This window comes from Lycium barbarum, chromosome 7 (assembly GCF_019175385.1).
Source record: "Lycium barbarum isolate Lr01 chromosome 7, ASM1917538v2, whole genome shotgun sequence".
Classification (NCBI taxonomy): Eukaryota; Viridiplantae; Streptophyta; class Magnoliopsida; order Solanales; family Solanaceae; genus Lycium; species Lycium barbarum.
In genome coordinates, this window is record NC_083343.1 from 108,920,883 (window position 1) to 108,934,831 (window position 13,949).

At 37.3% G+C, this 13,949-nt stretch overlaps 2 protein-coding genes across 3 annotated transcripts; one reads left to right on the forward strand and one right to left on the reverse strand.

Moving 5' to 3' along the window:
* Positions 1-1,355: 1,355 nt before the first annotated feature.
* Positions 1,356-13,490, reverse strand: LOC132603737 (nuclear transcription factor Y subunit A-7-like). 2 transcript variants are annotated; one of them, XM_060316923.1, is made up of 6 exons: positions 13,148-13,490; positions 5,372-5,640; positions 3,796-3,896; positions 3,642-3,713; positions 1,961-2,131; positions 1,356-1,880 (listed from the first exon to the last, which is right to left on the reverse strand). In XM_060316923.1, exons 2-6 carry the CDS (start codon positions 5,637-5,639, stop codon positions 1,719-1,721), a joined length of 774 nt encoding a protein of 257 aa, XP_060172906.1. In that variant the 5' UTR covers position 5,640; positions 13,148-13,490; the 3' UTR covers positions 1,356-1,718. The 2 variants fall into 2 exon arrangements, with proteins under 2 accessions (XP_060172906.1, XP_060172905.1); XM_060316922.1 differs by having other exon boundaries at positions 13,127-13,490.
* On the forward strand, positions 7,108-12,153 carry LOC132601722 (uncharacterized). Its single transcript, XM_060314787.1, has one exon. It carries the CDS (start codon positions 7,108-7,110, stop codon positions 12,151-12,153), a length of 5,046 nt encoding a protein of 1,681 aa, XP_060170770.1.
* Positions 13,491-13,949: the final 459 nt, after the last annotated feature.

Below are 13,949 nucleotides of genomic sequence, written 5' to 3' on the forward strand. Positions count from 1 at the left end.
GTGAATGCCCATTATGAGAATGTAGCACACCTTTTCTTTCAATGTGCAACTGCTGCTGAGGTATTGGGAAAATTATTACAACGGCAAGGAGTTATGAGGCAAGCAATGTGTTAGAATGATGAGCTAGAGTCGGCTGTCGCATGATACAATAGGCAGAACTCAACTGCTGAAGTATACGGGATGGTACTGAATGCTAGCGTCTACTACATCTGGCAGGAACGAAATCAGTGCGTGCTCATGAACAAGCAGGGGCAGACCCACCTTAACCCCGAGGGGTGTCAGGCGACACCGCTTCGACGGATAATTTTATTAGCCATATATATTAATACTGTGCATACACGTTATTTAAAAGAAAGTTACACCCCTGAATATTGAAACTCGCTTGGAGCGTTGGTTAGGCGTATGAGTTTTTTGTCCAAGGTTGCAGGTTAGAACCTCAACTCAAGCATATTTTTGGCAAATATGACCTCTGTGGCTAAAAATTGTAGTTATGTAGTATCGAACCCACGACGTCTTATAACTTAAAACAAAAAACAAAATTTAACCAATGGGTCAAGGTTATCTATTACATACAAATCTGATATTTATATTTTTGTTGTATCTTCTATAAATATCGACCTGCGTACGCCACTGTGAACAAGAGAAGGGGTGCTTCTACCATTGTCAAGTTGATCATTCAGGATGTATTTCACATGGGAAGTATGAAGCCACACCTAGCTTGAAAGCTCCAAAGTTTGAATTTCTATCCCTTGGTGACATGTAAATGTTGGTCTGAAGTCTTAGGAATTCTAGAGGAAATTGGGAAGCTAGGGCCTTCTGTCTAGCTTGCTGCTTGTTTTCTTTTAACCCCCTTTGACTTGTACATATCTTCAGTTTGGTAATAAAAAGTTTTTAATTACCAAAGAAAAAAAATAGTATAGAGAGAGTACTTGTTTGGTTTTAAAATATATGAGATATATCTGAAACAAAGTTATATTACAAGAGTGTCAAGTGTAATTAACCCTTAATATAATGTACCAGATAAAAGAACCACCAAAGAATCAACAAATAGAGCAAGACAACTATAGGAATCAGATGAATCCATTTTCCAGAAAGCCAGGAGGACAGGATTTTTTAGGTCCCGTCTTTTAATATTTAATTATTTGGTGAGGTTCATGTTTACATTGCATAAAAAATCAATTTATTTTGCCGAGTCAGATTTTTCTAAATGACAAATCCGATAGACTTTTTAAGAGAAAAAACATAAGTTGAGGAACTAAATTAACTGACTTAGCTAAATAATTTTACATACTTGAGTGACCTTTTAAAAAATTCACTCTTTTGTAGATGCACAACTTTTGTAGATGCACAAGAAGTTGATAACTACCGTTTATATGTCGACCTTTTAAAAAGTCCAAACCAATCAACTCTCTGAGGACTGAAAGTACACATACAAAATAGTTGAAGCAGCAAGTGTTAATTGGCACTCATCCAGATAATTAGGATTTTCACACACGCAAGCTACTGGACTCAGTAGTAGGCAATAGTTCACTAGAAACACTAACATAGCCAAGGATGACCTCCCCACTTTCACTAGCACTCCTCTCACCAACAGAGGCCAAAGATGAACCGGTGATGTCAATTTTACTTGCCCTGCCCCCCACCGGAGGACCGAGAGGTAGGGTCGGACATCACCAGAAGTACCACCTTCAGCACACTCTGTGGGCCCCACCAACATGTTACGAGAAAGCAGAGTAGTTCAACTGCTGCTGCTGTTCGGTATCATCACAGTTTGAGCAGTTGGATCCAGATTCAACGAGCTTCTTCATATTGAGAAAGCGTCCACCAGGTCCTCTAGCCCTATTTAGTGCATGACGATGGCGGGACTCATGGAGATACGGCTGAAAATATTTTGTGAATTAGTAAGTAACTTGATTGAACCAGGTCTAACACACATACTAAACCATTTAGGGAGCCTTACCTTGCGCGCTTTTGCGAGTTTATTCTGAGCCTCCAGCTTTGCACGGTACTCTCTCCGCCTGAGAATAGCCTGGTACTGTTTTGCATTGACAAATATTGGTTCATGATCTTGCTGATAGTCAAGAGGAAGTGGCACTCGACCGGATATGGTGCCTAACATTTGGGGATGAACCTGAACCGAACTGCTAGGTAAGTATGAAGAACAAATACCGGCTAAATTATGGGCTGTTTCATCCACTGAAGTATATTTATAAGCTAACTACTGAGGCCTGGAATTCACTTACGCCGCTAACCACAAAAAGCATTTGATATGCTTTTTAGCATCAATAATTTGAGTGCTAGTACCTACTTGTAGAAGTTTATAAGGATCTCATCAACTCTATGAATGCGACATTTTAACATTCAACCTCCTGTTCGAAGCTATGTTCTAGGATAACCTCTTAATAAACACATTTAAGGGATCCCTAATACAAAAAATAATTATTGTAAGGGATCCCAAATTGCAATTTAAAAAGGGAAAAAATTAAGCAATCTTAGCTAAAGGACATGCAATGTAATTAATCATCACAAAGAATTCCTAAAGGCGTAGAACACGTGTGACCTTCCCTTCTGACCCTTAATTTAGCAGATGCTTTTGACAAGAATAAGTTCACAAATGCTGATAATAGATTGAGTCAACCCAACCCTGACAAATAACTTCTGTTCAGAGTTAGATCATTTTCTATTTATTTTAGTGCTACATAGTTATGTAAATATTTCGCTAGGAAAAAAAAAATCCAGACATTAGCATGAAATATGGCAACAATAGAAGCTGCCCCAGACACCCTCAGATACATCTATTTACAAAGGAAAAATAGATAAACAAAGAAAATGGGAGAGAAGTACACTTTACTTTTTGAGTGATTTGGAGTGCCCTAGTGATTTACAAGTTCAAAGGTTATTGAAAAGCAAATGCTACACAAAGTTACAGTCAAACTTGCAGCTTGAACAGACTGAATCCACAATTTACTCTCCCATAATCAATAATCACAAAAGACAGACAAAAAAGTTTTCCTCTAGAGGTTTTTATCTTTCAACACCTATGGTTTAGTTTAGACTTTAGGTTCAGTGTCTACAAATACAAAATCAGGAGATACTAAACAAAAATTTAACAGGAAAGTTATTCTTAGGTGAAAATCTTAATTTGCAAATAAATTACTACTTTTATACTACTCCCTCTATCCCAATTTATGCGGCACACTTTTCTTTTTAGTCTGTCACAAAAAGAATGTCACCTTTCTATAATTAGAAACAACTTGACTTTAAATTTTCTTTTTAGCCTTAATGAAATGATTTATAGTCACACAATGCTTAAGGTTTGTTCCAGACCACAAATTTCAAAAGACTTCATTTCTTTCTTAAACTTTCTGTCAAGTCAAATGGTGTCACATAAATTGGGACGGAGGAAGTACTACGTTTGATAAGCGACTGTCTGCTAACAAAATATTGTTTGGTTATAGCACCATCTGTAAGTAAACTAACAATGGCTCAAATAAACAATCTTCCAAAGGTTAAAAATATAAATAAAAGGCAGTTTGATAAAGAATGTACACTGCTAGAATGAAAATGGTTCACCTTTTCTTTCAACTAAAACTAGAACTAAACAATACTCGAGTAGTATAGTTGAACATGAATGTACTTACCATGGGGTGTTGTCCATAAGCAGCAAGTAAACCGTGACAATAAGGATCAGAGTATGCAAAAGGTGCATAAGCCTAGAAAAGAACATTTTGAAATGTCATTACTTGATCAGAAATGACAGCATATAAAAAGCAGAGAGAATTAAGGACCACTCACAAATTGTTTGTGGTTGCCTTGATAATTCCAATCATGCTCATGACTTGAAAACGTTGATTCACTTTGAGCTTCATCAGGCCTTTCAATACTTTTAGAATTTCCTGAACATGATCCAAAAAGATTGACCATAGTAAGAAGTATCTAAAAGTCCAAAAAGAAGTAGTGAAAGCAGACGCACATACAAACTTGAGGCTTCAAAGTATCCATACTAACGAAGATCTTGTAAACCACATATTCCCTCTATCCTATTTTATATGATAGAGTTTGACCGAATATGTCGTTTAAAATGTTAATTTAGCTTAGGTATTATACTGGTGGCAGTGAAAGAAAATATTAGCGTCCCAATTTATGTGGCACCATTTGACTAGGCACAAACTTTAAGAAAGAAAGGAACACTTTTGAATTTGTAGTCTAAAACAAACCTTAGACATTTGTGTAGAGATAAATCATTTCATTAAGGATCAAAGGGGAAATTTTAAAGTTAAGTTGTTTCTAATTATAAAAACGTAACATTCTTCTTGGGACAGACTAAAAATTTTAAGTGTACCATAAATTGGGACGGAGAGAGTACTAAAATCAGTTTCATACATCAAAGTTTAAAACTGAATAGTTAAATACGTGTGAAATTCATTTGATTGGTCTTGTATGTGAAAGTTCTAAAAGTTGCATTAGATAGTATTATTAGAGGAATGACGTCAAACACTCTGGGCCACCCCAAAATTGAAAGCAAGTCTTATAATTAGTTCAGATGAAGTAGGAAATAGACCTGATCAGCTATAAGATAGCATGGGATTACATGGCTAGATTGAACATACCGCATGCATGCAAAACTAGAACGTTTAGGGAGAAGGTTAATGATAATAATCATTTGATCATTTCATTTCACAACTCTCTTTCCTTGAGAATGAAGAGGACAAGTTCGAATAGGCTCTTAAATTTTCTAATTAATCCTTCAAGACTAGGTGGTGACAATGGTCTAGCACCTGAAGCTTTTCACAGGGATCGTTTGGTTGTTGGGTTAGAGTTATGCAGGTATTAGTAATGCAGTGGTTAGTTTTTTGTTATAAAGCAATGTTGTGGCTAGTTATGCAGGGTTTAATTATTCATGTATTACTAAATTGACTCATAACTTGAATATGTTTTAGTTATGCGAGATTGTAAATTGGTAACCAAACGTCGTACTTGGTGTGCTAAATTTTACTACATAGCAACTAAAATGCTACCAAACATGGTACTAGTTATGCTGGTTTTAATACATAAATAATTCACTTCCTAACCTGTAACCAAACGACCCCTAAGTTTTCTTTAAAGAACAACACAAACAAAGCCTAGAGTATGAGTAACATTAGTTCCATTTTTTTATTAGGTATGAGTTAACATAGTTCCAATTACCTTAGTGTTGCATGTTTAAAGTGAGAAGAACCATACTTCAATCACAGGGCAGTAAGAACCGACAGAGTAAAGGAGATCATAGGCCATCTTCATTTGTCTTATTCTAGGCCATAGCTCTTCAACATTTCTGCACACTGTATATTTGCATCTTAAAACACATCGAACAATAAGTCGATATCATTACCTGCTTGAAAAGGCATGTTGCTTTTCCCATAGATTTTGCTTTCTCCTTCATTTGCAACTTCAGGCCATGATTGACTTGTTGACTGAGTTGAAGAGGAATCCTGATCTTCCAAATCATAACCGAATTGTTTGGGATCTTGAGGACCACGAAAGGTCGACAATTGTTGCATTTGTGATGCTTTGGTAGTCCACCAACAAGGACTAACACTGATAGATGGGGCTGTCGAGACGCTACTAATACCAGAGTCTTTTTGAAGCAAGTCCTTCATTCTGCTAATCATACATGACCTCGTTCAGAAATTGAAAAAAACTGAGTATCTACACCTTACCCAAGTTAAATTAATGCTATATCAATTAACATATTTATCAAGGGAAGTTCACTTCCAGCAAGAAAGTACAAATCCTTCGACTTGTACATAAATATTCATCATTCAAAACTCTCAAGTTCCAAAATTTTCAGCAAATAGTTCACCAAAATTTTCCTATTTCAGTATTTAGGGTAGTGATTACTTGAAATGCATCTTTTACAAATACTAAAATTTAGTCAAGGCAATTATGCCAAGTGCACTCAGAACTAAGCAATACAAGGTTCCACATAGCTACTACCATACACTGGAAAGCAAGCCTTCCAGTAAAATCCAAGAACAACCAACAAAAATATGATTATGGTCTCAAGAAAGCAATGTGACTGAGGTATCACTCGAACACTGGACCAAGTAAGCATATTACTGCAAAGTTTAGCTTGCAAAACGTAAACAATGGCATCATTTATCGTCAAAGCAGTGAATGAGCCATAGGTACGACGGACAAAATTTACAACAAAATAATAAATCAGTATTTTCACCGTAGCTTTTTACTCGTGCATTTTTTCAAACCTGTACTGAAACACGTTTTTTTTTCTTGAGCCGAGGCTCTATCGGAAAACAACCTCTCTGGCCCACAAAAGTAGGGGTAAGGTCTGTGTACACCATACCCTCTTCATACCCCACTTGTGGGATTACACTGGGTATGTTGTTGTTGTTTGATAAATCACTCGTACTTGTGAACAGACAACAATACAAAACCAGACAAGCGAAAGCATCATAGCATAAAGAAAAGAATAGCAGAGGCAAAATCAATAAGGTGGCACAAATCATCATTCAAAGACTCTCCAATATCCCTGCACCCCCCCCCCCCCCCCCCTCCTCCCCCAGAGAAAAAAAAAAAGCAAAATAAAAACCTTTTTTGTGATGTAGTTGTTGTCTATATGAATCCTCTATGTCCAACACTGATATACATATGAAAACTCCAATGAAGGAAAGAAATGGAGTAGCATATCCCCAGGGAGAGGAAAAATAATTACTAGTATAGGGAAGATAAATAGCATCCAACGAGAATGGTGACAGTGATACGAGTTGTACTGAAGGCAGAGGAAGTAGTACAGTCTGTTAAGTAGTTAATGAAGGGAATAAATAAGAAGTTGTGATTTTCACAGTTTAGTCCCTGAGTTTATATTAAATCTAGTATCAGTATTTATTATTCAGTCCCTATAAGTTAGTTATGGTGTTTTGTCTGTAGTGAGCACAAGCACTGACATATATGCCTTGTATTCCCCTCATTTTCATCTATCAGATATATCATTATTGTTGCTTATTTCTTTTTCTTCTTTTTCTTAGCTGTAGCTGTTCTTAATTTTTACCCGAAAAATCCCAATCTGCATCAGTGGTATCAGAGCAGATCTTGGCTTTGTGGGTATCAATGTCGTCGGAAATGTTAGAAATGGTGACTATGTTACAAAAATTGTCATCTGAGATGTCTAATTTTACCAGTAGACAAGAACAATTTGAAGAGAGGCAGGAACAATCTCGACGAGCTCAAGAACAGTCAATACGTGAGCTCCGAGATGCAGTCAACATTGATCGGAGACCGGAAAGAGACAAGGAAGCAGTGGACAATGGGGAACGACTGTATTCCCCATCGGATACACCACTTTCGATTGGGTCTTGCTCCTTCATGCTTCCATCTAATTCAAATGCAGCAGGGGTAAGTTATAGTCAAGCTCCTAATCTACCAGTTAATTCACTCGCAATTGGGTCTGTTAATGCTGTTACTAGTACTGTTAATGGAACCTCTGCACCTCTTTATTCCCAAATCTCATCACCTTTTCACACCCAAGGAATTCAGACTTCGAACCACCAACACACCTTACCCATACAGTCAATTCCTATGCCCCAATTTCACCAATCACCCATGTTTCAACCCAATAATTACCCAGTTCCACCCATACAAGGGTTTCAACCCATGTTCCAGAATCAAAATTATTCAACCCCACCTACACAAGGATTTCAATTTCAACCAACACAGTTCTCCAATTATAATCACCTGCCCTATGGTGCAACCCTTGGTACTAACTACTCTAATTCAGGAATTCCATATGCAAGTACTTATCTACCTACTCACATTCCATCATCCATATACCATCAAATTCCTGTAGCCCAATCACCACTACCAAACTACAACACTAGTCAGCAAATACCCTATCCTAATCCAGTACAAAACAGTCACAATATCCACCTTCCTATTCCTTCATTCACTAAGTACACCAAAATTGAGTTTCCAAGGTTCTCCGGGGAGGACTTAAGAACTTGGTTGTATAAGGTGGAACAATTCTTCTCTGTAGAAGACATTTCCATCCACCAGAGGTTGAAACTAGTAGCAATTCATTTTGACGGTGATGCATTACAATGGCATCAAGGGTATATGAAAGCAAGAGCTCACTTGCCATTACCCACATGGGAAGAATACTTGTATGCACTTGCTGATAGATTTGGTGCAGAATACACTGACCCTATGACAGAGTTGATGAGGGTGAAACACACTGGTTCTGTAAAAGAATATCAGGCAGCTTTTGATAGTGTCATGACTAGACTGAACTTATCTGTTGAACATTCAATTAGTATATTTTTGAACAACCTAAGGCCTGAATTGAGTGATGCTGTGAGGATTGGAAATCCTTGTAACTTGCCACAAGCTTACTACTTGGCAAGATTACATGAATCTAATTTTGCTGCTCAAAGCAAGGCAATTAAGGGAATAACTTCTGGATATGTTCACTCTCAATCTAAGCCAGCCATTGGTAATAGTTCAAATACCTTTCAGAAGGGAAATTTTGGGGGGTATAGAAGGCCTGTTACTGCAAGGATGGATACCAATAGAAGGAAGAGACTGACCCCAGCAGAATTGGATGAAAAGAGATCAAAGGGATTGTGTTTTTTGTGTGATGAAAAGTATACACCTGGTCACAGGTGTAAAGCTAAAAGACAACTGTTTTCCATGGAACTAGAGGAAGGGGAAGAACTGGTGGATTGTGAGTTAGAAGTTCCAGAAGAAGAGGATCTAATAGAACAGGAGTGTGTGGAAGAAACAACACTGGAAAGTTGTGCCATATCATTGCAAGCTTTAAATGGCACTATGGGATACAAGACATTAAGACTTAAGGGATTTAATGAACAGAATCCTATAGAAGTTTTCATAGACTGTGGTTCCACCCACAACTTCATTGATGAGGAAGCAGCTAAAAGATTGGGGTGTGAGGTGATAACAATTAAAGCCCAATTGGTGCAAGTAGCTGATGGAAGGGGAATACCTACTAACAAGTTATGTAAAGGGTTCAAATGGTTCATGCAAGGGGCCATGTTTCAAGATGACTTCTTAGTGTTCCCTGTTGGCAAGAGTGATATGGTATTGGGAGTACAATGGTTGTGTCCTTTGGGAGATATCAAGTTCAATTTTCAGAAACTCTTTATGGAATTTGAACATCAAGGACAGTTGCTGAAATTACAAGGGATTCAACCCAAGTTTAAGACTGTAGAAGCAAGGTCCATCACCAAAATGACGGAGGTGAGCTCGCAGTTTTTCATGATACAAGTGAGAAGTGCTGAAATGGTGATAAACAAAAGGGAGGAAATTGTGGTAGAAGATGAACCAGTAGCTGTGACAGGGTTGTTAGAAGAGTATAAATGTATTTTTGGGGAACCTCAGAAACTTCCTCCATCAAGGGGAGTTTTTGACCACCATATTCCATTGCTTGAAGGGGTCAATCCTGTTAACTCTAGACCCTATAGATATTCTCCAATACAGAAAGACATTATAGAGAAGATGGTAAGGGAAATGATGGAGCAAGGGATCATTCAACATAGTTCAAGTCCATATGCATCACCAGTGGTGCTAGTTGGTAAGAAGGATGGGTCATGGAGACTATGTGTAGACTATAGAGCTTTAAATAAGGGGACTATAAAAGACAAGTTTCCAATACCAATTATAGAAGAACTGTTGGATGAATTGGGAGGCTCTCAAATCTACTCAAAGATAGATTTAAGGGCTGGGTACCACCAGATTAGGATGGCACCAGCTGATATTGCCAAAACTGCTTTCAAAACCCATTCTGGACATTTTGAGTATCTAGTCATGCCCTTTGGGCTAACTAATGCTCCATCTAGTTTTCAGAGTCTTATGAATCACATATTTCAAGATCATTTAAGAAAATTTGTCTTGGTTTTCTTTGATGACATTTTAATTTACAGCAAAACCTTGGAAGACCACCTGGTGCATCTTAAGATTACTTTCGAACTGTTGGTGAAGAACCAGTTGCTAGCTAAAAGAAGTAAATGTGTTTTTGCTGCTGAAAGGGTAGAGTACTTGGGACACTACATATCAGCAGAAGGGGTAGCTACAGACCCTAAAAAAATAGAAGCTGTTCAAGATTGGCCAGTACCTGAGACTCTCAAACAGTTGAGAGGGTTCTTAGGTCTAACAGGTTATTATAGAAGGTTCATTAAGGGGTATGGGGTTATCAGTAAACCTCTTACTGAGTTGTTGAAGAAAGACAGTTTTATGTGGAATCAAAAGGCAACTGAGGCTTTCAAGAAGCTCAAGGTGGCACTCACAACAGCACCTGTATTGGTGTTGCCTGACTTTTCAATGATCTTTGTTGTAGAAACAGATGCATGCAACATTGGTATTGGGGCAGTATTGATGCAGAAAGGACAACCCATTGCATTTCTCAGCAAGGGTTTGTCTGTTCAGCACCAAACTTTGTCTGTCTATGACAAGGAATTATTGGCTCTAGTGATGGCTATTAACAAATGGTCACAGTATTTGATAGGGAGAACATTTATTGTCAAAACAGACCAGAAGGCTCTTAAATTTCTATTGGAACAGAAATTACACACTGGAACACAGCTCAAGTGGATTACCAAACTTATGCAGTATGACTTCAGCATAGAGTATAAGAAGGGGAAGGAAAACAAGGCTGCAGATGCATTATCTAGGCTGCCATTAGTAGAGTTTTCTGCAATGACACTATCCACAATTAAGACTAACTTGCTACAGCTGGTTATGCAGAGTTGGGAGCAAGATGGAGAAATACTTGAATTGATACAGACTCTTAAAACTGGAAGTGGGACAGAAAAGGGGTATACTTTCCTTAATGATCAATTGAGAAAGAATGGGAGATTGGTGGTAGGACCAGTGGAACAATTGAGGAAAGAAATTATAACTCTTTGGCATGATTCACCTCTAGGAGGACACTGTGGAGTGGATCACACTTACAGGAAGTTATATGCATTATTTTATTGGAAGGGGATGAGAGGGGATGTTCAAGAATATGTGAAGGGTTGTGATGTTTGTCAAAGACATAAATATGATAATGCCCCTTACCCTGGATTGTTACAACCTTTGAAGGTGCCTACACAGGCTTGGGGAAGTGTAAGCATGGATTTCATAGATGGTTTACCTAAGTCTAAGGGAAAAACTGTTATCTGGGTTGTGGTAGATAGACTAACCAAATATGCTCACTTTGTTGGTCTATCCCACCCTTATTCAGCAAGTGAAATAGCTAAATTGTTCATGGAGAACATTTATAAACTTCATGGGATGCCTGAAGACATTATAAGTGACAGGGACCCTGTATTTACTAGCAAGTTGTGGCAAGAATTGTTTTCTATATTGGGGGTCACTTTGAACACATCTACTGCATACCATCCCCAGACTGATGGTCAAACAGAGGTGATCAATAGATGTTTAGAAACTTATTTGAGGTGCTTTTGCTCTGAATCTCAGAAGGATTGGTATTCTTACCTTGCTACTGCGGAATGGTGGTACAACACCACTTTCCACAACTCAATACAAACCACTCCTTATGAGGCCCTTTATGGACAACCTCCACCTATGCATTTACCCTATATAGCAGGAGAGTCAGGCATGAAAGAAGTTGATAGAAGTTTACTGACAAGGGAGTTCAAGAATCAGCTTCTACAGTTTCATCTCAAGAGAGCTCAACAGAGAATGATGGACCAAGCTAATAAGCATAGGTCAGACAGGCAGTTTCAAGAAGGGGATTGGGTATACTTAAAAATTCAACCTTATAGGCAAGTTACATTATCTGGAGGAAATTTCAACAAGCTGTCAGCCAAATATTATGGCCCTTATCAAGTATTACAAAGAATAGGATCAGTAGCATACAAACTATCCTTGCCAACACACTTACTTCTTCATCCTACATTCCATGTTTCACAACTAAAACCTTGTCACACACTACCATCTGTTTTCTCCCATCCACTTGTTGTTGAACTTGCTAGTCCCTACTGTCCTCAACCAGCTAAGGTGTTAGAAAGAAGAATGATTCAAAAGGGCAATAAGGTTGTGCCTCAAGTGTTAGTACAATGGGAACAACTACCAAAAGATTTGGCCACATGGGAGGACTATAATGCTTTGCTCCTCAGGTTTCCAGCTTTTATTCCTTGAGGTCAAGGAAGATTTTAAGAGGGAAGGACTGATACGAGTTGTACTGAAGGCAGAGGAAGTAGTACAGTCTGTTAAGTAGTTAATGAAGGGAATAAATAAGAAGTTGTGATTTTCACAGTTTAGTCCCTGAGTTTATATTAAATCTAGTATCAGTATTTATTATTCAGTCCCTATAAGTTAGTTATGGTGTTTTGTCTGTAGTGAGCACAAGCACTGACATATATGCCTTGTATTCCCCTCATTTTCATCTATCAGATATATCATTATTGTTGCTTATTTCTTTTTCTTCTTTTTCTTAGCTGTAGCTGTTCTTAATTTTTACCCGAAAAATCCCAATCTGCATCAGACAGCACAGAATATACAGTAATTTAGAATCAAAATGCAAGAAAAAAACAAATAAATCCAGACCATCAACAGGAAACAAGAGCAAGGTCTCACGTTCAAATTCCAACAGAGACATGACAAAAACACTGGGTAATTTCTTCTCATCTGTCCTAGCATTAGTGGACAGAGTTACCTAATACCAATTACTGGGTGGGATGTGGCAGGTATCCTGTGGTATTACTTGAGGTGCGTCCATGTTGGCCAGACCCCACAGTTATCAGAACCAAAAAAAAAAAAAAAAAAAAAAAAGGTATAAACCCCAAAAGACTCACCATTGAAATACCAAGCTAAAACAAGAGTAACAAGATTCAAACAAGTTTGGGTTGGCAATATAAATCCTCAGTATCTATTTCACTCCATTTGAACCCTTTAGAGTAACTAATCTAACTACACAAAATTCAACATACATTAACTTGGGGCAAAACCCCAGATTTCAAAAACACTAACGTGCACCAAATTCAGACCAAAAAATATCAACTTTCTAACATCAAGAAACCTTTTACTAGAACACAAATAAAAGCATAAAAACTGAAAATACAAGACTAGAATAATACTATTATGACAGCAGTAGCAGATAAATTAAAAGAACCTTCTAGAGTTTATGAAGAACCTTCTAGATGACTCAGGCACGAGTCCCTCCTTCAAACACCATTGTTCTTCTTCAAGTTTCAAACATCAAGAATCCACAACAAACCCAATTTTTTAAGCATAAAAACTGAAAATACAAGACTAGAATAATACTACTTATAACAACAGTAGTAGCAGATAAATTAAAAGTGACTCAAGCACTTGTCTCTTCTTCAAACACCATATATCATCTTCTTTAAAGTTTCAAACATGAAGAAACCTTTTATTAGTACACAAATAAAGCATACAAACTGAAACTACCAGAGTAAAATATAGTATTATAACAGCAGTAGCAGATAAAAGAATCTTCTGGATGACTCAGGCACTTGTCTTTATTTTAGCTGACGAGTTATTCGGCGTATAGGACATGATATATTAGCTGGAAACAAAGAGACAAAAAAACACAGAGCTTTCTTTGTTTGTTTTTTCCCACCTATTGGGAACTGTGGGTCCTCTCTAACCCAAAAAAAAAAAGATGAGTAAATGAAGAAAATTGGTTTTATGACCCGTTTGGTAACGAGAATTATTCACTTTTTGGGGGGGAAATTTTACTTTATTTAAAATAAGCATTTGGTTGTGAAAATTTTAAATACAATTTGAAATTGTGTTTGAAATTCAGAAAACACCTAAGCTTTTAGTCATGAAAACCAAATATTTTTCATTTTATTTGAAATTTTAAAAATGAAGTTGTATTTGGTTATAATTTTTACAAAAAATATTTGGTTGTTTAAATGTGCCGAAAGTGAAAAAACGAAAAAGTGAAAACAAGAAGTTTTATTTGGAAT

Bases quoted from the DNA above. Each gene is read 5' to 3' on its own strand.
- LOC132603737 (XM_060316923.1), bottom strand. From the start codon at position 5,639: ATGAAGGACTTGCTTCAAAAAGACTCTGGTATTAGTAGCGTCTCGACA. The intron at 3,897-5,371 runs GTAATGATATCG...GATCATGTTCAG, and splicing joins CAACATGCCTTTTCAAGCAG to GAAATTCTAAAAGTATTGAA. The intron at 3,714-3,795 runs GTGAGTGGTCCT...GTTCTTTTCTAG, and splicing joins AAGGCAACCACAAACAATTT to GCTTATGCACCTTTTGCATA.
- LOC132601722 (XM_060314787.1), top strand. From the start codon at position 7,108: ATGTCGTCGGAAATGTTAGAAATGGTGACTATGTTACAAAAATTGTCA.